The sequence below is a fragment of the Odontomachus brunneus genome, unplaced genomic scaffold (assembly GCF_010583005.1).
Source record: "Odontomachus brunneus isolate Ranch 3 - 2012 unplaced genomic scaffold, Obru_v1 Obru_scaffold_020, whole genome shotgun sequence".
NCBI classification, from domain to species: domain Eukaryota; kingdom Metazoa; phylum Arthropoda; class Insecta; order Hymenoptera; family Formicidae; genus Odontomachus; species Odontomachus brunneus.
Window position 1 is genome coordinate 1,202,377 of NW_022639470.1, and position 24,946 is coordinate 1,227,322.

Genomic DNA, 24,946 nt, shown 5'->3' on the forward strand with positions numbered 1-24,946 from the left:
TTGACGTGAAGTTTGATTTCTCAATGAACGCGGAACACGCTTGATGGACGCAAAATTTCCGGGGTTTTTATGAACCCAAATTCGGTTCTACTCTCTTAAAATGAATCAGTGTATAGTCACTGATATCAGTTATAAGTATAGCACTGAGCAGTTTCAATGCTACACTTATAGCTGTATATATTTACTGCTTTCAGTGACGTTCCATTGATTCACTTTAAGAGAGTAAGGATTAGAAATTCCGTCCCCTTCAACCAGAACGCGTTGGTTCATTCATCACGACCTAACTTCACGTTACAACCGGACTTTATGCTCCGTGCATAAAAAGATGAAGTGGCCGACTCTTAATTCGCAGATTCGAATTTTATCGACGCGAGGAATCATATTCCGCTAGTGTTTGCTTTACGCAGAAGCGTGACATGACAGAAAATCGCCTATAATTGCTTGAACAGCCGTCGCACATGATGAAGTAAACGTGAAGCATTGGCCAAAGGTGATTGGCGCGTCATTCAGTGTGCAGATAGTTTCACGGAGAAGTCGCGTCAAGGCGCGTCGCATTGAAATCTCCGCGTAGTTCCACTCGTAGCTCACAGCTCGCGATATAGAGAAGACAAATAAGAGGCATAAAAGACTCCGTGGTGTCACAGATTGTTTGCAATTTAATTTTCACACATTCTCCTCACCCATACATACAATAAATTCACTACAAAGGAAGTGGCAGCGCTAATAATAATAATAGTAATAGTAATAGTGTAATAATAGTAATAATCATAATAGTAATAGTCGTCTCTTACACACTAAAGAAGATATGAACGAACACGAGTTCACAATTCCAAGTGGAAGTCTTGTCTGACAACGATTTCCGTTGTCCGTGGAACACAAGTGGGTAAAAAATAAAAGGGAAAGACAATGCGAAACGAAAGAAGCCTTGCGCAGAAGGCGACGACGTTCGAAGGTGAGCAATAACGGCGACGAAGTTTCTCGGTTTCCTTTTCGTTGATTCGTTCGTACACTTGTTTGTGCGCTTCTCTTTTTTCTCAGAGGACATCTCTTTCTCTGTTTTCGATCCCGCGCGAGTGCTACGTTACTTATCACATCTTACATAAGGCAATAGATACACGTGAACGCGACTGACAGATAGACACCGCGACGCGGTAATTCGTCGTCGGTCGTTAAGAGGCCAGATCAATGTAACGCTCTGGAAAAAAGCATATTTTTGGAAATTAATTTCGCGGAAATGGGCAACCGTTCTGAACCGTTCTGAAACATTGTATATCAATTAAATAACTATTAAATTTTATATTATTATTTTTATTATTTAGAAAAGCCTATATAAATAAATAGGCAGCATGTGGACGAGATGCACGATTGCAAAAAATATCGCTGCAATCGGCAGGAAAGATGACACCCGTTCCAGTGACCTGAGAAAAAGATATAAAAATTAAAAAGTTTCTTAAATAACATACTAATTGGAATGAGTCTAAAAAATTCAGAAAACATTAAACTTAATGCTTTTCTTAATAGTGCAAAAAAATGCGAAATTTGGATATTCAATTTTGTAAGGGCTATTGTTTCTGCAATTTTCGTTTCGCAGTTTAAAATTTAGGTTCATCCTCCAATGACAAGCATATTACTTAAGAAATTTTTTAAATATATAGAATATATAATATATAATATATAATATATATAATATATATAATATATAATATATAATATATATAATATATAATATATAATATAGAATATATAATATTATATAATAATATATAACAATATATTGTAAAACTTTTTATAATATACAGAATATACATATTTATCTATAGGTTTTTCCAAAAATAACAAAAAATAATATTATAAAGTTTAATAGTTACTTAATATGCAATGTTTCAAAGCACTCGGTTGATCCATTTTCGCAGAATTAACTCCCAAAAATACGCCTTTTTCGGAGCGTCACATTGGCCTGGCCTCTTAAGAGAACACATACGAACGAAAATCGGCCTTTGTGCGTGCAGTCGACCGTTCTGTGAGTCCCCGCGCACGCAGGTCGCGGTGCCGCAAGCAACGCGGAATTCTTGCGGTGGCGCGATGACGCAAGCGAACGGCGGCGAAAGTATTCGTACGAACACGTGCACGTGAGCAAGCGAGCGAGCACGCTCAGACATCGAACGCAATGATTAATTCCCTCTTCACTCGAGACGAATGCACTTTACACTAAAAAAAATATATATATAGACGTCTCGCGTCGAAAACTACGAAAACGCGCGACTGTCGGCTCGAAATCCCACGCGAGACGACGCTGGCGCCTCGAGACTCAATGGGGAACATTCAAGTTCGAGCCGAAGGTTCCTTCCTCGAAGGAGAAGTCGCGAAGTCTCTCTCTCGTCGTTTATTGCTATACAACTCGCTAATATCTTATATTAAGTATCTCATCTTCTTGCTCTGATTGTCTAAGAATCTACCTAAGAGAACGACTGCAAACCAATCGAGGACTCTATGGTTGCAGTTGAAATTAAGAGTTCTCGGGCGCACATCGCGTGTACAGTTAAGGAAGTTTCTCATCGAATCACGCATTTCTCTAATGTAGCCTCTCGTTTCTTTTTTTTTCTTATTTTTCCATCGATACGCGGCGAGCGATAATGATCCCTCGGTCTTTCAACTCTGGACAACGTCTAAAATGCAACTTTCATTGAGACTTATAGCTTATGGTTCAGTTTTAAGTGTAGCACTGTCACCTCAATAAAGTCTCGTTGAAAGGATCAGTGACAGGCGGCGACTGTTCCCATTATTGGCGTTAATTGCATCGTCAATTGTATCGTAAAACAATTAAACTGAGTATGATGTGCAACAAATTTGTGTATAACCGGTCGCAAATCGCCTTGCACACTTTTTATCAAATGAAGTCGCAACGCCTCAAGTTATCAGAATTGAAGGCTGATACGTATGTGCAATAATCGATGATGAATGAGCCGAAGTGAAATTCGTGAAATTCGGAAGAATTTCGCAGAGTGTGACATTTGTGAAACTGAGAAGGGAGAATTTATTTTCAATTACGAAAACATTAAGAAACATTTTTATGTATTTATACCTATGCGTACACGCGTCAGCAGTGTCTTTCAATTCTGACAACTTAAAGTGTTGCAACTTTATTCGATAAGAAGTATGCTGAACGATTTGCAACTGACTGTGCTTTGAAATTTAGTTTCAAAACGGTTTGAACGCTTCTTCTCGATGCAGTGTGGAACACAACCGATGATCCAATGAGAGAACTTGTTTACCAATTCTTAAAATTTCTCTCGTTGATTGAGTTCCAAATTACATCGAGAAGTGTTCAAAGAGTTTTGCTCAGTATACCACAAATTCTGCAGTGAACTCTTAGTTCCATTAAACAAAATCAATAAGATACAAGGCGGAAAAGTAGAGTGACAGTGTTTCTCCTGGAGATCAGTGAATACTCACTGATTATTGGTGAAATGCTCTTTTTATTGATTCAAACCAAAAACACATTTATTTTAAGAAAACCAGGACAGGCGCAATCAGATATCACGCGTTGATTACGCCTCTCGCGTCTTGTTGCATCATCGGTAGTGTCATTCGATTCTGACGAGATCGTACGCGCGTTTTCAGTGTTGGAAGGTTCTTCAGAATCGCGCTGCATATAATTAACCTTTCCCGAGCGATTACTTCTAATCACACTAGGCAGCCACATTTCATTTCCGCTGCTTCCGCCGGAAAATGTCACGTTGCGCACGTTCGTCCGCATTTCACTCAAACGAACAATTCAATCGGTATTATATACACGATCGACTCAGGAGAGCTTAATACTGTGAGATTACACGGAATTTTGTCGTACGATTTTCAAGGAGGTAGTTCTATCGTTTAAGAAACCAAACGAGAGTCGGAGCTTTTGTGGAACAATAGCGCGTGTTCTTTGAAAAAAAAAATAATAAAGAGCAATAATATAAGCGAATGATTTTTTAACAAAATTTTTTATAGATTATATCAATATATTCAATTATATAAAACTGAATAATGTAAAAAATATTAAAAAATATAGTCACACATGGAGGATTTCGTGTCTTCTGACATGCATACAGACAAAACACTATTTGGCATTTATTGTAGTGTACAATCTCATGGTGACAGAATTTTTATATCAAAATTATCTCTTTCGTAATAAATATTACTGTAGTTTATAGCAGTAAGAACTTTATATGCATATTACTATTACTACTTTTTTTGTTAAGACAACAAGAAGATAAATTAACTTTTGAAAATAACTATAGTAAAAAATAACTATACAAAGAATGAACTATAGAATAGATAAGATAAACTAAAAAAAATATATATAAAGAAAGTGTTCTGTTATTATAATCTCACACAGTGACGGAATTTTCCCCAAAAGAATCATTTTTGTAGTAAGTTTGTTATAATGTAACGATAATAATAATTTTGTACTAAAATAACTTAAAGATATAGTTGATACCGGAAATAGCTATAATAAAAAAGTAATTAAATAAAAAAATTAATGTACGGTAACGCGATTGATGATGCGAAACGAGTCGCCTGTGAACAGCATGCCAGTCGACATGCGTGTCAGAAAGCATGGAATCGTGTGACGTCGAGCTTCAGTTCGATAATGCGATAATGCAAGGTGTGTAATGCAATAGGTATATAACGGATGTTTCACTCGAAGGTTCTTCGTGATCAGAAGCAACATTGATCTGAGAGCTATGTCACTCTCGAGGACGTCACCTCGTTGAATTAACATCATTTGTTTGTCAGATGTATTCCTGTTGCGCCTCTCGCACACTCCGAACCCTTCGCGTCTCTCTTGACTTGTACTGTCGTGGTTCGCGAATTCGGTACGTCGCTCGTGCCGACGGCCTTGGAAAAAGCGCAGCGTGTAATTTAACTGTTAACATCGGATTAGGCGATTTCCGTCGGCTGCTCGCACGGATTTGCTTCGCGACGGCAAAGCCCGTCGCGAGTTGTCCTGGCGCGTTTTCAGCGTACATTTGTTTATTTATTTATTCGCACGCTCTGCTCGCGACACCGCTTATCGGCGGAAAGTTCTCGTTGTCCAAAGTTGGCGAGAGCTGAATCGAATCGCCTCTGAATTATAAGGTTAAACTACTAATGCCCGGACTTAATCCTGGACATTCTTATTATTTTTATCATTTTTATCGTATTTAAATACGAATATCTAAACTTTTAACATAGAATGTATATGTAAACTTAATATTCGTATATATATTTGTGTTAAAAGTTTAAATATTTATATTTTAAGACCAAAACAATGAGAATGCCCAGGACTGGGTGCTTGTCCGGGTTGATACTTTTATCTTACAGACCAATCGATTCAAGTTTCAATTCTCCTCTCGAGTACAGATACTTTACAATGCAATACAAACGCAAACACAACGTTACACAATGTACGAAATCTATATATCCTACACGTGTGTACGTGTGTGTATAAATCTGTGTATTTATAAGAGTCCTTAAAATTTGTGTATCTATAAGAGCGTATAAATTTGTATATTTATAAGAGTCCTACCGCAACGATGACGCAGAAATACTTCTGGAGGGATGCGCGTGAGGATGGATAGGGACCGGGGGAAGGGAGGGGCAGCGCGTCGCGAGGTGCGGATCTTAGTCCGTGAGTATGTCGGCACATAAAACTATGCAATTCCCTACTGTACATGCACGCGCGGATTACACGTTCATTTTGATGTGGCCGGAAGAGTTACTCATCTTCTTGGTGAACTCCGTGAGGAATTCCTTGTAGATACCAGGGTCCATGTTGTGCGCGAGGTTGTAGAGTATCCACCAGTCACCGAGGTTCACTTTATTGTTAATGCTGCGGCAGACCTCGATCGGCACCTTCTTGGCCGCCGCGTGTAGCAGCCTCGATCTCACAGTGGGCACGAAGATGATCAGCAGCCTGTACAGCATCAGGAACACTAGCATGAGGCTCAGCAGCAGAAACCAGAACCAGAAAAAGATGTAAGATTTCTCGTTGAACACGTTGAGCGGCAGCAGGCACAGGGCGTCGTGGTTCTGAATCGTGCCCGATGAACCGTATTTGTGGAAGATGCACTTGGTCATGCGGGGGAACATGTAGATCATGGGATCCACTCGCTTCTCTTGGTTCATACTGGTCCACTGCAGCACTCGCAGGCCGTAGCTGAAGAACTCGCCGCCCAGAAAGCGGTTCATCAGGTAGAGCTGGCCGATTATATTGACCAGGCATAGGAATTCGCAGACGAAGTACTTATACACGTACGCGGTGTGACTCTGAAAGCAAGTACAATTCGTCGTTGAATTAAGGCAAATTGGACTCAATGAGGACGAATTGGACTTAACGCGGTCGTCTCCCTCTCTCGTAGCGCGACACTCGCTCGTTCACTTTTTCTCTCTCTCTCTCTCTCTCTCTCTCTCTCTCTCTCTCTCTCTTTCCTTTCGTTAGCAGCCCTCGCGCGCGCATTCGTCTTCTGACATTTTGCCTCAAGCGACGATATCTCGCGCTAATTTGTTTGTAAATAAATGCAGCGCGCTCGCTGGGTTGTACACTTGAGTGCATCGATTTGGATTGCACAATTTGATTCATCTTGTACGTCAGTTTTGTTAGTGACAAGATTTGCCCGCGTTTGTTTTTAAATCGTGTATAATCGAAATTTGCACATGTCATCGTTGACCGATAATTAATAATTCCATTAATTACTTGCCGATATGCGACCTTATCTGTGATTTTATTTCCGAGGATATTTTAAGAATGATATAATACAAGAAAACGCGATAGTCAACAATGATAAGCGTTGCATTGTGTTGCATTATTGTTGAAATGACTCTGATATCCGATTGAAAGGTAATTGACCGATTATAAGAGTGTTAACATGTGAACCAGAAGATCGACTGCATTCCGTCCTGTATAATCAACAATGGCAAGCGTTGCATTGTGTTGCATTATTGTTGAAATGACTCTGATATCTGATTGAAAGGTAATTGACCGATTATAAGAGTGTTAACATGTGAACCAGAAGATCGACTGCATTCCGTCCTGTATAAACGGAGATAAAATTCCTGAAATATCTTATCCGTTCAAAGTTACGGACCCTACTTGACTGCGTTCTCACCTTCAGATACAACGTCATATACTCCATAAGGGAGTTTTTCTTCTTCTCTATGTTCTCTTTAGTATCCATGCTTTGATTTAGTCCCATGACGATCATCTGCATCAGGCCACCTTCCCAAAAATTCCACAGCCATTGCGGAACCCAACATAAAAGTGCCTGTTAAGGAGCAGATAATTAAGTGAACAAATATTCACGTGCTGGGAAAAAAGTCGACAGTTAAAAACAAATAACGCGACGCGATTCGTTGAAAAATGCCTGAGTCGCAAGTACAGTCAGGCGTGTCTTTACATAGTTTTCCGCGAAATTTATAGTCTATTTCTTCGTTAGTCCTGGAAAAACACCGTGAATAACTTTTCTTTACTAGAAAGATCTTAAGAAAAGTAAGTAGCAGAAAGCTTCTAAGAGTCGTCTTAAAACGTCTAAAAGATGTCTGACAAAATACGTCATTATCTAAATATCTCTTTAAGATTCTTTGAACAAATATAAAAAAGCAGCGGTCATCGTTCACTTCAATGGATGATGAAATAAGTACTAGAGTGAAAACTTATGGTTTACGGCTTAACCAAAAGTCACACTATCTTTTTAGTTCTAACGACATATGAGCCCCACTTTTTTAACCGAAGAGGAAACGTCAAAAACTGATTGTCTTTATCAACACCATAATTCGCTATCCATATGTGTAACGCACCGTTTCCTTATTTCAAGTTTATGATCTTTACTTTTAAAATTTCTTATTTCTACTCAACACGTTCGTTACACGAAAGACAAAAATAAAAGACATGGAAAAAAATAAAACAAGATTTGGTTTCAAATAAAACAGAATTTCTAATTATTATAATGAAATATTGTGGCAGCCAACCGGAACATTTAGGTCTAACAACAGACAGAATTTGATTACTACTGATCAAGTCATAACATCTGCTGTATAACAAGTGTTTGTTTATTATACAACTAAACTTGTTTAGTATACAACTAAATGAAAAATAGATAAAGCAAGTAAGAGCTACTCTAGTGTGATTATTTGAATTAGAGAAGAGTAATATATACGTTTCAAGTTCGGGAACATATTCGGCGCGTCCGTTAATATTATCAAATATTATTATCCTTCCATGATTTAAATATTAACATTAGCATCCGTGTTTATCTCATCTATTCTTCATTAAGATTTATTCGAATCCTGAGGTGCTGACCAATTCTATTGATTCAATAGTATTTTTTCCGTGCATTAAATTCAGACGTGTGATAGCGATAATTTTCTTTTCTATATATCTATATAAAATCTATATTTCTATACAAAATCTATATTTTATTATCTATATTATAAATCTATATTATAAATCTATATTTTATACAATTATATTTTATCTATATTATTATAAATCTATATTTTATACAATTATTACATAAAAGCAAACATAATATAGCCCCCTAAGTAAATTTTGGTAGCAAAACTTGTACCTAAATACAAGGCTCCTGGGTACTCGCATCGTCTATCTCTTTAATGACGTTAGAAGTGAGAAAACGCATGCTAAAAATTCTTGCAAAATACGTCGAGATAAAAAGATATATCCACAAAATGACATTTGCGATCAAATACATCTCTAAAACATTCCGCACACTTAACTTTTGTTCTAACAATCAATAAAATCAATAATTGTAAAATTAATATGATAGAATAATGAGAAAATTAAGTTAAAAAGGCAAGTTGCTACGTTAATTTTATGGTTATTTATTGATTATTTGTAGAACAAAAGGAAAGTGTTTGAGATATTTTAGAGGTATGCTTAATCGATTACAAGTATTATTTTATGAATATATTTTTTTATCTCGATGCGCGCGAATGCAAAATAACTTTGCAATTTTAATTTTTTAATATTGAGAAAATTAAATTGTCAATAACTTTTTAATTAAGGAGGTGCAAACGAAAGTTCCAATGGAACATTCGTGAGTAAAAGCTGAGCGAACGAATGCAAGAAGAAAAATTTCGATTTTTTTGCGTTATTTTTGCGATCTTGCTGCGTTAATTTTATTGATTATTTATTGATTATTAGAACAAAAGGAAAGTGTTCGAATTATTTTACAGATCTACTCGATGGATTGCAAGTATCATTTTGGGAACATATATCATTTTATGTCAACGTATTTTGCAAAAACTTTTAACGCGTGTATTGTCTCGCTCTTATGATGTAATAAATCAAGATGGCTATGGCGAGAAAACAGGAGTCTTAATACTCAAAATTCCGACTCGACCAAATCAATTCTAACGTACGCAAGTCGACCGCGCGACCTCCCACGTGTGTGCATCCACGTGTACGCCGCGGACAGTCGTCAGATATAGAAGATAAGCGCGGATCAGCGCAGGAACAAACGGACGGATAGAAACAAAGAGCGGTCCATGAGAGCGCGACCTTCTCTCTCTTTCTCTCCACCTTTCCTCCTTTCTCTCCTATCATTCCTATACGCACTCGCGATCGTGTGGTGCGATGTCGCGCGTCGTACGTGTGATAGATCGCTGATAATGAAAACGCTTACCTGGAAGAACAATAAGAAGCAGACCCACTGGTAGTATGTGTAGTATTTCCTTTCGGAGACCTCCCCAAAGTCGTTGGCTACTCCCGGATGGGCAACTTCCTTGCCGACCTGTGGACATATGATATTTCAGCGCGGGAATAACAATAAGAACGCGTTGCGCGCGCGCGCGCGTCTTGCTCGCTATGTGTCACCCTTTATGCGCGCTCACGCATAGAGCAACCCGATTCCACATGGCGTATCACGTCTGGCTATTGGTAACGAGAAATATGTCCCATTTTGTAGCGTTTCGTCGGGCTAAGAAGCTAATAGCCCGGGCTGTTGTCGTTAGGAAGTGCTGAGATTGGAACTTTTACTCACGCCTTAACGATAAGTGGAGGGGAGGGGGAGGGGGAAGAACGTCGTGAGAAAATGGCGTAAATTGAAAAAGCCCTATTCTCTTGAACTGAATTAGTGCTGCAGTGAAACTTTGCTCCTTTTTCTTTCAACGATATATATTTTTTATACGTGTTTTATATATTTTACATATTTCCCTTCAACCGTTATACATTCGTTTTGCTTTAACAGCAAAAAGTATAATTTAAAGGAAAATCTGGATTAAATAACCGAAAAAAAATTAATTATTGTTATAAGTATAAAAAAAACCGAAAAAAATTAATTACTGTTATAAATATAAAAAATTATTTTTTATTAAAAATATTGGTATTTCATCTAAGCTTTCTGTAGTGAACGCGGGTCGCCGAACGCCTCTAATTGGTGGAAAATAATCAAACTCATGTAATATTTTGAAACAAATGTGTGTGGGATAAGAAAATTAAAAATTATATTAAATTTATATAAACTTTTGTTATATATATGCAGAAAATTGAAATTTTACAAAATTGCGATACTTCGAAGTCACTTTGAAGAAGATATTTTTCCCTCTTTTTTTATTTAATCCCTGTCTATTTTACTTATTTAGTCCTCTCAGAAATATTAATTTTGACAAATTTCCTAAGAATTTAGGTTTATTCTCCACCAAATGTAATACAGTTTTTAAATTTTCTTGGCTTATTTGTTTCAGATTATTACATGAGTTGTATTTAAAAAAGCAAAGTTGACCTTGTTTTGACCTTGGCGACGCCATTCTATGTCAAATAACTACTATCGTTGAATGCGTTTTTTTAAACCTTACAACTTTTGTCTGAAACATTTTTTTTCTAAAATGCATCGTTTATGACATTTGGGTGTATCCAGACTTTTGGCCCATCCTGTATGTAAATTTTGCAGTAACCCCAGATAGACAGATGTATGTAAATGTTGCAGTAACTTTACGGTGTGTAGAATCACGCAATGCATAATTACATCTCTTATGAGTCTATCACATGTTAGTCATATGTACAACATACAATGACGAAATAGAAATACGAAGAAAAATCTAAATTTTTACTCAAAACAATGTGTCATTCAGTTTACTGGCAAATACAGACATATTTTGGTAATCAGTTTTCTTACTCAATATAGAACAACTTAACGTAAAGTTTACGTCGTGTCCATAAAATTATTTCTTTTTTTAGATTTAGCATATTTATATCATATATAACATGTTCGACTGGCTCTGAGTTAACCCATTCTGGGTTATTCAGCCTACGTTTATTGATCTTATAAGCTTTATGATTGGTTAGTAGAGACTTATGACATCAATAATCGCTCCCGGAGCTAGTCGAACACGTTAATAGACATCATGCTTTGGTTATTATATATACAGTGTGCTGCCTCGCTCAAAGAGTTAAGATCTCCTATTTTATCGATCATTATTTCAAGAATCGAGGTTTCGAACCTCAAACAGGAATCGATGTATTAAAATTGATATCTGTGTACTTCATATTGACATAACGTTTACCTTCTTTTATGCGACACAAACAAGTGGTTTATATTCAATCATATTTACTGCATACAATTAGCTCACACATTGATTACAAAATGCCATCATGAATTGAAATAAAATATTTCATTAAATATGATTTAAAATTTTCAGTGGTACAATTTCATAAATATTACATGACAAATTGCGGGCAACTTTTAGTTAATTCATTGCTGCATGAACGTAACAAAAAATTGTAATCATCGCACGATATAAATGTAATGCTTCATTTAATGTAGGTATATGTGTCTCCATATATATAATAAATATTTTGTAAAGTTATCATAAATTGATTACCGCACGTCGTGACGATCACGAAAGTGGTCTATCTAGGTAATCAGTTATTATAACTGATATATAATGTATTCTTTGCTTCCTATTTTTTTCTTTTTATCTCTTTTTAGTTTAAATCTTAAACCAGGAAAAGATAGAAAATAAAAAATAAGAAGCAAAGTGTACATTAAATCAAGTCAGGCTTTAAAGGGATCCCGGCAATATAAAAAACTCCCGGCGCTACAAAAAACTTGGGTAGAATTTCAATTTTCTAAAATAATTTTCTGATATTTGAAACAATAAAGATTATGGATAAAAAACCGTATATTGATATCTTTATTCATTTCTTTGAAAAAAATTCGTAAAAACCTTCTATCTTTTGGGTATCTAAACCAGAACCTCTCCTTAATCATTTCAGTTAAAAAGAGCAATCCTATAATTAAATAAGATAAAAATGAAAAGGAAACGAAAATAAAAACATCCATAATCTTAAGAAAGAAAGCCGCTATTGTCCTCTCTTTATATTTCAGTTACGATTGGCATTACAAGCAGGAATCGTAGACAGTCGTAAATTCACGATCTGTGATTGTTGGAGTGCTCGCGAGCACCACTCTTGACTGTAAAAATCCGCGCGTGAAAGGCATGCATATATATACACGTGCACGAGAGACCGAACATATATCGCGGCTATCGCGTATGGAAATCAGATGCTGATTGTATTACCGGCTACTGACCTATCGGATCAAAGTTGTAAACGCGACGAATAAATCTCTATTAATACCCACGTGATATCACATATCAGTGACTAATATCATATTTAGAGTGATGCAACCTGATGAAATGGAGAAACCCATAGTATGTGGTCATGTCTATGGTGTGTCGGTTAATTGGTGTATACTATAAGTCAATTATGAAATAGCAATTTGGAAGATGATAAATATAAGTGCAGTTCCCTATACATAGCTACTACAAGGATTTACTAGCTGCATATTGTGTCTACCGCTCTGATCCGACGTGATCGTATCGGCTAATGGCGCGTAATCGTCATTTAATTAGCATATACGATAGCTTCAACGTGTAGTTTCGCGAGTGTAGCTTTCAGTACAGCGCGAATACATTCAGTAAACATTGACGACGACTACACATATAGTCTGTCCATTAAATAAACATAAATTTCCAAGCATCGCCTCATGAGCAAAGTGCGTTTTGATATTGTGACTACAATTAGAATCTTGTTTACGGAAAGATTGCGTGATAATAATGAGAACTATGACGTGTATTCCCAGTAAGGCTAAAAAAACAAAGTGCGATTAATACAATTATAGAAGCATTCGAGCTAATCGATTGTTAACACGCTTCTCTTTTTCAACGGAGAAAAACAAAGTTACAATATAAAAGTCAAGGTAAATCACAAATACAGTCCAAGAGTAATTTTCGCAGCAAATTTGTTAGTCGATTTATAAAAGTTGCATCTCTAAAGGCCGTTGCAGAATGCCAGGAAACAGGGAATAGAAATTCGGATTAGTCAGTTATTTCTATTCCCTGTTCCTATTGGCTAATGCCTATTCCTATTGCCTGTCGCCTGGCATTGTGGAAGGGTCTTTATGAGGTATTTCATATTTCGCACATAGAATGACGAAATAGAAATATGAAAAAAAGATAAAAATTGACTTGAAACAATTTTATATAAAATGTAATATAAAAATCTAAGTATATATAACTTTTAGTATAAGTATAACTTTTAGTACATCTGTTACTTTGCATCAATATAATAAAAACAAAATTACATTATTGTAATGATGTAAATTTAATTCAATTAACATAAAAGTATCAATTCCCGGACACGTATCTAATCCTGGATATTCTTACAAACAAATAAATATCACTCTACACCTAAAAACGATTACTTAGTTTTTTTTTTTTCTTTTAAATAATAGTTATTTCAATAAAGAACATTTTTTGATAATAATCTTGAAGTATACTTATCATAAATTTTACAAAAACATTATCTAACTTGATTAGATACAAATGTGTGGATGTTTGATTAATTAGTATGAATATAGTAATGAGTTTGGAATGATCTTAGAATATTGAATTAAGTAGGGATTAGATAGAGAAAATTATGTAGGGATGAGTATGAAAATCGTGTACGTAGATAGTGAAGACGAAATAAGATGTTAGATAGAAAAGCAGGATTCACAGAAGCAGGATGCACAAAAGTGCATAAGTCATAGAAGTTATGACGTCATAAGGAACAGATAGTTAGGGTAGTATAGGTAATGTAGACAAACTTAATTTAGTATAATAATGCAAAGAAAATTATCGATACAAGAAATATATAATATAGAAAGCAAAAGTACACAAGAGATGAAGGAAGAAGAAAATATAAGAAATGAAGAAGAAAAATTTGGACATCGAAGGGAGTAAAGAAGTAAAGAAATAAAAAATAAAGATATACAGAAGAAGGATAACACAAGAACTAGTGAGACAAAAATTGTGCAAGAAAATGTTATAGAAAAAATCATGAGAAAAAATAGATTATAAAAAGATAGATTGCATGTTACACGTTAATTTTATGGTAATTTAATAATTATTGAGGCAAAAAGAAATCTTCGAACTATTTTTTAAATATATCCGATCGATTGCAAGTATCAATTTATGGGTATATATCTTTATTTCAACGTAATTTTCTAGAATTTTTATCGTATACTTTCTTGCCTCTGATGTCATTAATTAGGAGTTTCGCGGCAACGAAGAGATTAAGTACAAATATTTAAACTTTAAACACAGAATACGTATATATATTCAATACATGTATGTTTTTGTGTCGAGAGTTTGAACATTCGTATTTAAAGGTAAAATAATGTCTAAGATTAGATACGTGCCTAAACATTATGGTACTTTTACTTGAATTCAATACACTATTTGTTTCATAAATGTAATTCAAAAAGTTACAAGGTTTCCATCACTGATTGTCCCACGTCGTGATAATGATTTGAAGTCTACTTGGAAAAATAGTCAGCGAAATAAGCTGACTGTATTCGCTCGAGTAACAACGCACGATTGATGAGCGGGCCGCGGTTGTCAGGACTTTATTTTTCCATCTTTCAAGTTATATTTTTCACGGAAGACACGCGGTCGTCTCTCGAATGTTCTTAGCTCGCGAAGCAACGCGCAACACAGCTCAGGTAGATTTTATTTCAACTGTTACACGACACGGTGTTGCGATAGCGCCAACGTCAGCGGTTGACACCTGCGCGGAATTTGACCTGTTGGTGCAATCTACCTATATGTCCGTCCGTATACCTTAATATCTCTATCTTGAAAAAAATGAAGAGGCTTCAAGAGATCTCTATGGCGGTTCGCGCCGTTAAAAATTACCAGGAATGACGTCTGTACTGTTATTAGTGAAGTATAGAGCAAGCAAGGCAGGGGAGGTAAGATTAATATTTATAATCCGAACGTCCAGCACACAGAGAGGTGTGTGTATCGCGAAGCTGCAATTTTCGGGGAACGTCATTTCGCTTTCCACGAGATACTTATGTCGCGCTCGCGCACATCATAAGCAACTTCGTGAACGGCAGTTATGAGTAAGATTTTCCATTCTTGTCGACCTTGACATATAGAAGCTCCTCTCCGACAAGAATATGTCCAGCTAATAACAAATAATTAGTCGCAGATTTTCCAGATTATCGTAAAATTATCACTTTCGAGATCCTGTGGATTTGTAATGTTTACACGACGAAGTCTTCGACAGGCATACAGAGAAGAAAATATTTGGCAATTTATTTACGGGATATAAAGCTCATTCACAGAGAAATAAGCCTTATTTTATAGAAAGAAACCTTATAACCCGCCAACAAATTTTCAAGTCTTTTCTCTCAGTGCAGCAATCCGTCTTGCTGCAAAGTGAGCACAAATGTCGCTCATTCTTTCGCACATTCAGGTGCGCTTACTTTTTCATCATCAAATCAACTCGACTTCACCTTCGATTTAATCAAGCTACATGAACTGGATAAATTATTTCTCTGTTACGAAACAACTGTCCTAACAATTCTCATTATATCTCACCAAGAGAAGCTAATTATACCGTTAGCAGCATTCGGGATTTGCCTCGCTAATGTTTTGCGCTGGCTCTGTGCCGACCGAGACTCCCGCTTCGATCAGTTCTTTGAATACACGTTTAAACGTTTAACACATATCCGTTCAAACGCCTGACAGATAACAGTCTCATAGAAGTCGTTTCGATATAATTAAACGTTAATCATCTAAACCAGTGGGCGGGATTATTTGGTTCCCCTTGTCGCTCCAACTCGTCTGGTGAGCCACAGCCTCAGGACCGTTGACAACAGAAAATCTGTGAAGCGCTTCTTAATAACTGAAAAGTTTTTATCGAAACATAGGGCTTTACAGGTCTCTTAACGTCAACAGTCTCAAGACTGAGCGCCGCGATTGTCAGTCGCACAATCTGCCGGGAACAGCAGAAAAATAGGTGTAATACTTGGAAATCGCCTCGATTATACAAACAATTCCGAACTGGTTTAAACGGATCCATAATCACGTATACTTAACAACAAGAATAATCATTTACTACGATCAGTCTTGCGGAAAGAGCATATAAATACGATGTTACATCTGATTATCTTCCTTGTCTCGATTACCAGAAAGAGCTAGTTACTCTTGTTTCTGCTTAAAGACGTATAAACGAATTCAAAGTTAGTAAATAGATACACGTTTTTAAGAGTGCGTGTAGTCACGATTACTTCATTGTACGTATCGGTAAAGATATGCGCTAAAATACACGTTTAAACGTGCAATATAGAGCTCTGGTGTCGACACACTCGTCAGTCTCTCGCAGACACCTGTTCTTATGACTCGCGTTATTTCATCGAACGATATCCTACACCGGGAACGATTGCTACATACCTCTCGAAAAAATGCATCCGGCATAGCGAAGGTGGACATTATCCAGCAATAGGTATTGACAACATTATCAGGAATATTTTTGAGTATGCAGGCGATCGGGGTGCCGACATACTGGGTAGCCGTGAGTATCGCCGAGCACGCCAACAGCAGTACCACGGTCAGCTTGTTGTGAATCCTGAACAGCGTTGACTCGGTCTTGACACCCGAAGTCTTCAGGTACTGACCTAGGTTGCCCAGTAGCTTCAGCATGATTGCGTTGGTGTTTCGTGGACAGCGCGACGGGAACGAGGTCGACCTGGACGACTTCCAAGCCTAGTTGACGCGGGGAGGGGGGGGGCCACCACCACCACCTGCGATCGAAAGATTTCTGTCGTGGGACGTCACCTTCCTCTTCTCTCACCACGTGAATTTCTAACGGCGGCTGTATCGCGATCACCGTACACGTACCATCAACCGGCACTAACGAGTGTGTTCATCCAACGCGCCGCTCGCGAGAACGAAAGCAGTAAACGAAACGAGAGAGAGACACACGAGCGTGCACGGTTGTCCACACGGCCTGCCTCTACCCCCCTCCCTCCTTTTTTCTCCTTCGTCTTCCGTCTCGTCTTCACCAATGCCTTGCCACTTCACCTTCCTTCTCTGTTGCCCCCTCTCTTCGTCTCTCTTTCTCTCTCTTGCTCCCTGTTTCTCTCTTCCTCTTTCTGTGCCCTTTTTTAGCGTTTCTCTCTTTCTCTTTCGATCTGTCTTTCTCTTTCACTCTCCCTCCCTCCTTTTCTCCCTTTCTCTCTCTCTCTCTCTCTCTCTCTCTCTCTCTTTCTCTGTATACTCTATCTCCTCGAACGTCCTTCCTCCTCTGGACTCTCCACGCAAGCTCGGTCACCGAACCATGCTGGACGAGTTCCCGACGAGTCCTCGACGTGTTCCAGTTCCTCTCTCGCGGGAGATCTCGTCGGACTCTCTTACAGTTCACGCGCCAGCGTGAATCATTTAGCGAATGAGTGATAAAGCGCCACGCGGGGTCGACGTTGGGAGGGGTAGGAGAAGGAAGACGTCTTTGTCCTCTCGCCGCGCTTCCGGCTCTCCGAGTTCACCTCGTCGCTTCCGGTTCTTCCTCGTCCTCCGGGATGTTCCCTTCTTAATTCACCTCCTTTTTTCTGGTAATCTTTCCCTCTTCAACGATCAGCCGAGGAATTCCTCAGGTTGTTTATTATCCTCCGCGCGAGCAGTCTCTCATCGGATAATCCTTTCGACAATTACCCGCGAGATTCCTCAAATAACCTCAGCGTTTCGCTGACACGCGGCTTCCAACTGCACAGAACTCAGGTGTAAACAAGCACGCCGACACGAGACTCTCTCGAGAAATTTCTCCGGCGTTCTCCTCCCTCTTCGTGCTCCTCTTCGCTCTCCCAAGGATCCTAACCGACCTCAACCCTTGATGTCTCGAGCGATCCCTCTCCCATTTGCGACCGCGGAACACACGTTAAGATAAACAGCTGAGGCCGGTGCGCCTCGTCGTAGGTATTCCCTTCTCGAGGACAGAATTCTCTCTCTCTCCCTCTCTTTGGCCCCTTCTCCTCTTCCTTTCCCCTCTCTTCTCCTTCCGTGGTGGAACCGTATCAGAAGAGCGAAGATGTTCGCAACGCGGCTGCAGACCGTCGCGTATCGAGGAAGCGACACTAACTACCAACTGTCAATCGTACCGACATCTCTTCTCTCCTCTCCTCTCACTCCGTATCTCTCTCTCTTTCTCGCTTCCCCTATCCCCCTTCCTGCTGAAGCCCCCCTTCCTCACTCTACGCACATACGATGAAGGCAAAACAACGTAGCGATGGGACTCTCGCGGAGGAATAAATTACACCTCTCCCGCCCACTCTCCTCCTCCTGCCGGGCTTGCCACTGTCGCCGCAGTCTACTTTTTCTCACAGAGGAAATATCGTGAGACGGTGGCACGGAGCTGCGTGCGTCACGGAATACGTGCATGCGTATGCACGCAGCAACAGCAGCGGCAATACGTCGAGCGGCGACTGACGAGAAGTCGCAGTCGTTTGTTGTGTGCCGTCAAGGGGGGCAACGGCGGAGGGCGACGGGTACGGCGAGGGGGATCTCGACGAGGGTACTAGGGGACCGGCAGACGCCTATGCGGAATGGAGGGGAAGAATACTGGGCCCGAGGATGGGGAAGGATACCGTCGCCCGGGAGAGGGGGAGAGCAGACGCACGCCTGCCAGCGCGGGCTCTACAATGCGCGCGATCTATAGTTCCTGCCACGCGCTCGCGCGCGCGCGCGAGTCTATCCGACGTTATTACCGTTACTACCACGTCGACCGTCCATTTTTTTTTTCCAGCGGCGTTTGTTTCGGGGGCTAGGGCCCCCCTCCCCGCCCCTCCCTGCCGCGGGAGTGCGCGCACATATGTGGGGTTGGCCGTCCCCGCAATTTCCGAGGGGGAGCTCTCGAGGGACGCGCGCGATGCGCCGGAGTCGTTTGAACGCGTGCGTCTCGTGGAGCGCGTTGAATTATCCCCGGGTATCAATATCCGCTGAGAATTTTGCGAGCGAGATAGCGGTGTATGGTAGCGCGTTCGTGCAGCGTAGAAAAATATTAGACCGGTTCGTTTCAGCGGAACTAAGCGACTAAATGACTCGGTAATTGAACAGGCCCTAATGACCAAGACGTTAATAATATATTTATATTTAATATTTTTAGGAAGAAAAACCCCTTGAAAACTTGTTAAGAGATATTTCTTTATATCGATTTTTAGTATTATTTAATGAGCACATTTAATCATATATTGAATCTGTATTCGACAATTAGAACATGATTCATTTTTCGGTTCAGTTATTGGTACAACCGGCATTATCTAATACATCTCATTAAAATTATAACGCAATTTATCGATTGTTTCATTTCACAGAAGGCGAACCGAATAAACGAACAATATTTAATATAAACGTCTGTTTTGTTAGCAATTCCATTGATTATTTATTGATAAAAGGCTGTGAAACTTATCGTACTTTCTTATTCTTAGAATTTGAATAAAATCAAGATAAACTTGATATTTTACCACGGAACTCCAGGCTTTATAAGGAGTTAATCATTTAAATTTACTTCATACAATAACGTAAACATTTTTTTATATTAGTGCAGCAACAAATTTACTTTACTGAGATCTCTTTGTGTTACATTTTGCAAAAGGCAAAAGATGCAATCTAGTTCAACTAAAAGTAACAGATCGATATCGTAATAAACACACGCGTGCGTGCGACTTTCACGGAAGGCGATGGAATCGATCGAAAAACGGTCGCTTTTTACGAAATAGGAGCGAATTAAAATATTCCTTACACATTGTTGCGCAAGGTTTCATCAGACTCTTCTTCAGCAGCCTCTATCTTGGCGGTGGGATCATTACCGCGCTGGCGGTTACATAATTATTTCGTGGAAGTAAATCATTTCGACCATTTGTGGCTTTCAATCGCCACGACGCCTTTTGTATTTGTTAGCGACGCGTGAAAATATACAACGAAGTTGGTATGTGCGATAGAACGCTGTTAGGCGTTAAGAGAACAAATAGCTGTAAAAAGGACACATTTCTTGTGCTGTCGTGAAGTATTTATTTAAGTTGCTTATCGGCTGTTGCGAAACTTTCGGGGACATTAAGAAGCTTACTTATGTGTTTACTAACTTACTATACGTATACCATATACTATAGAAGAATTCTTCCACAATCTCTCTCGGGAATATCGATTGCTCTTGTCTCTATTTCTTACTTCGTCTCGAATGAAAAAGCGAGCAATTTAATTGATCGTTATCTTAATTAAATACATTCTAGTTTTTACATTGATTACTACGCGTAATTATAATTTCATTACTATATATGCAATTTTTTCGTCAGAAACTTTATTTTCTCCTTATTTTTATCTTATTTTCATATTTTTTACTATTTTTATTTTGTTTTTATATTTTTATATTACGTTTACTTTTAATTTTTTTGTCAGAAACTTTATTTTCTCTTTATTTTTATTATTTTTATTTTGTTTTTATATTTTTATATTACGTTTACTTTTAATTTTTTTGTCAGAAACTTTATTTTCTCTTTATTTTTATTATTTTTATTTTGTTTTTATATTTTTATATTACGTTTACTTTTAATTTTTTTGTCAGAAACTTTATTTTCTCTTTATTTTTATTATTTTTATTTTGTTTTTATATTTTTATATTACGTTTACTTTTAATTTTTTTGTCAGAAACTTTATTTTCTCTTTATTTTTATTATTTTTATTTTGTTTTTATATTTTTATATTACGTTTACTTTTAATTTTTTTGTCAGAAACTTTATTTTCTCTTTATTTTTATTATTTTTATTTTGTTTTTATATTTTTATATTACGTTTACTTTTAATTTTTTTGTCAGAAACTTTATTTTCTCTTTATTTTTATTATTTTTATTTTGTTTTTATATTTTTATATTACGTTTACTTTTAATTTTTTTGTCAGAAACTTTATTTTCTCTTTATTTTTATTATTTTTATTTTGTTTTTATATTTTTATATTACGTTTACTTTTAATTTTTTTGTCAGAAACTTTATTTTCTCTTTATTTTTATCTTATTTTCATATTTTTTATTATTTTTATTTTGTTTTTATATTTTTATATTACGTTTACTTTTAATTTTTTTGTCAGAAACTTTATTTTCTCTTTATTTTTATCTTATTTTCATATTTTTTATTATTTTTATTTTGTTTTTATATTTTTATATTACGTTTACTTTTACTTTGGCTAATTTTACTTTCCATATACCAGTAGTTTAATACAATTTCACTTTCTTTCTCTTTCACGCTCAAATAATGAGTCAAGTGAGTTTTATCGGACGGAAAACGTTTGAACCTTCATCGCTCTCGTGGCATTCATTGTATTCCTTGAATCTTCCAAGGGAGAGGCAGCTTTCTACCTTGTCCTTGCGTTTTTGCCGTCGCAAATGTGCGTTTTTGCATCTGACACGCTTTGAAAGCCTACATTTCCTAAGAGCCGACAATTCTCACTCCTCCGAACAGATATTACGAAAGTGTTCAGAAGGATTTACGGTCGGAATTGTTTCGTTCTCACCAGAAAACGCTGACAGATAGAAACCCAGAGAATAATAAAACGATCCTTTTGCGAATAATTTCATGATACTTCTGGCCTACCTCCTCCTCTCCTTCCTTTCGGAATACAACGTTCTCTCGTTCTCTCTTCTCTCACGCCCAACGTGACTCTTCGTCACGAAGCGCTGTACATCAGTGCGCTGAGTAATGTGCCCGTTTGTATGAAAATTCAGCATGAGAGCCGCGCGAGCCTCCGCGGTGATTCATTGCGCGTAAGCGCGTCGGAAGCGCCAGTATCACTACTACTAGGGGGATTCGATTCCATTCATGCGGATTCGCGCGATACACCCGTGGCCACTCGTAACAGCCCGGCCAACTTCCGCGTCCGAGCGTACGTATATATGCGTATATATGCGTATGCTGCAACAGCCGCCACTGTTGCATTTTTCGCCGTGACTCGTGCTCGCGCGCGCGCGCGCGCGAACCAGATGGACGAGGTGACGCAACGAGGAACGGCTTATGTGTTGCATCTTATGCAACATGAATATCGCACGAGCTGTTCACATCTTCATTTCGCGAACTCTGATTCCGCGCCGATCGAAATTGTTCGACAATTGTTTGTTGTTTTGTGTCGGACGTGATCTCGACGCGTGATTTCGACGTGACTTGTTCGCATGAAACGGCGGTCCACGTTGCTACAAGCCAAATTTCATTTGTGAAATGACATGTGTCTCACAATAATTATGAAAGGATTACGTTTCATTTCCAAGTCTTTATTTTATCTTACTTACAACTTACAATGGCAGGAAGTTCTTAAGTTTTTATCTTAATCTTATTTTTACATTTTTCCTACACCTCCACTTCTTTCTTTTCCTTTTTCGCTTCTTATCCTAATTATTTCTTATCCTACTCCTTTTCCTTTTACCTTTTTTTACCTCTTATTCTAAATATTTCTTATCCTATATTTGGCAAATTTCATCTTTTGGATTTCTTATTCTTAGATTTCTTATCCTAGACCATTTTCAAGTCAAAATATCAAACACCTTGAACGAACCCAGATTTTACCAGGCGATTTATAAAGATAGCTTTCCTTATGAATGATTCATATTTTTATTTCATATTTTTATCGCGCAGAATGACAAAATAGAAATACGGAAAGAATGTCGATCAAAGTTTACGCCAAAAAATATGTTATGCAAAATGTAATATGAAGATCTGGATGTAACTTTTAGTAAATTTGTTGTTGTGTCAATATAACAAAAAATTTATATGTATGGTTTAATTTATTGTGTAATAAAAATTTAACGATTACCTCAACACAATTAAGTATATCTGCTTTATGAACGTAATTTCGAAAACTGGTAAGTTTCTATAATCGATTGTAATCGTGATATCACGTCGTAAATCATGAAAGTTTATCTGACAGTTATCTAACAAAAACGTTAGGAAAAATACGACTTTTATCTGAATAAGATGAGACACGACTACTTATCTAGATAAATAAGTCAAGATATATATTTTCCTTAAGTCTATCTCAAATATTCCTTAGATTTATCTCAGATATATCTCAGATATATCTGATAGATCAGATAGATTTAGAATATTCTTTAGATTTATCTCAGATAGATCAGATATATCTGATCAAATAGATTTATCTCAGATATCTATATTAGAGATAATGCCTCTCATAAATATAATTTGACATAAATTATATCTTATAAATATGATAAAAAAATCGCAGAATTTCCATCATCGATTGTCTCATGTCGTGATAATCGTCTGTTTGAAAAAATTCAGCGTACACTATCGGTTAATTAGCCATTAATTTTGGCAAAAAAAAAAGAGAAATGTGGAAAAATTAGAGAAAAAATAAGTTTTTACCACGTGAGTTGCTTTTCATCGCGGCTATACCTCGAACGATTACTCAGATATTCGTCTTTAATCGCGTCCCACGCGTACTTCTTTACGTATTCAATCTCATGATTAACCAAATCGATCGGTTGTGCCCGTTATAACGTCCGTTATAACGTCGAAGCCGAGCGAGCGCCGCAAAAATCCTGCGCAATGCCTCGTCTCGCGTTAATGCTTTCCGGCCGTCGCGTAATTATACGCCGAATACGGAGATCTCAGGAAGCCACGTTCCATTCAATCTCTCCCCGATGCGTTCTTAAATATCATTATCTTAATTAGCGTTCGCGTTCGCGTACGTCGACAATACCTACACCGTTTGTGGCGATACAGGCCGAAAAATCGCTTCCAGTCGGATTCTTCCCCAAGTGAATCCGCCATTGTTATGGCGCGCACAATGGGACGGTTCCCGTGACGCCTAAACGCTTTTAAAAAATTACAACTCGTGGCCGATCGATTCTCATCACGGGCCCGCCGCGCTTTGTGTCCACCGGTGTTCTCACTAACCGCTTATGTTGGTCGTTTACGTGTGCACGTATACTACGTGTGTATGCACATTTATGCATCGTTCACCTTGACAACAAGTTGTAGCGCTTTAAGAGTGACAACAACGAAGATAACAGGACTATAATTTGTATAATGTATCTCCCGTGCTTACGTTCTATGCCTTAGTTTCATTCGTATTTCCTATTATGCGTAGATCGTGTCAGACTAGATTATTGGAGATTGAAGGCTGAGAACTGTGAAGATTTTCAATCTTGGAACTCGATCATTCGACATAGATCAAAATTAGTTGATTCGTCGAATTCTAATTTCTTAGAATTTGTCGCGAATTCTAATTTCTAAAATTCTAATATTTCTAGGTTACATTCCAAATCGTTCTTTTTAAGAAAAATTTTACTCAGTTCACGTTACATATACTATAGAGTATCGAGTAAAATTTCCTCAAAAAGGACGTTTTGGAGTGCAACCCTATATATTAGGTGGTAAACTTAGTTCCTGCGGCTTTTTGTTTAAAAAACTCATTTATTTCGACATCAAAAGCAAAAAATACATTAATCGAAGTATTTTCCCTCGCTAGCTATACATTTTTCCCATCTTTCGGGCAACGCGTAGATTCCGCGACGATAGATCTTTTGATGCAATCCATTCGTCGATCCATTTTCGCACATCCTCGTAATTTCTGAAGTGTGTATCCA

At 37.7% G+C, this 24,946-nt stretch overlaps 2 protein-coding genes across 2 annotated transcripts in view; one reads left to right on the forward strand and one right to left on the reverse strand.

The window, feature by feature from the left end:
• The window catches only part of LOC116842013 (kynurenine formamidase-like), a 113,576-nt gene that overhangs the window by 3,339 nt on the left and 85,291 nt on the right, over window positions 1-24,946 (forward strand). The window lies entirely within an intron of this gene.
• LOC116842011 (innexin inx1) lies at window positions 634-18,801 on the reverse strand. Its single transcript, XM_032810629.1, has 4 exons — window positions 16,762-18,801; window positions 9,663-9,770; window positions 7,131-7,286; window positions 634-6,291 (listed from the first exon to the last, which is right to left on the reverse strand). Exons 1-4 carry the CDS (start codon window positions 17,008-17,010, stop codon window positions 5,710-5,712), a joined length of 1,095 nt encoding a protein of 364 aa, XP_032666520.1. The 5' UTR covers window positions 17,011-18,801; the 3' UTR covers window positions 634-5,709.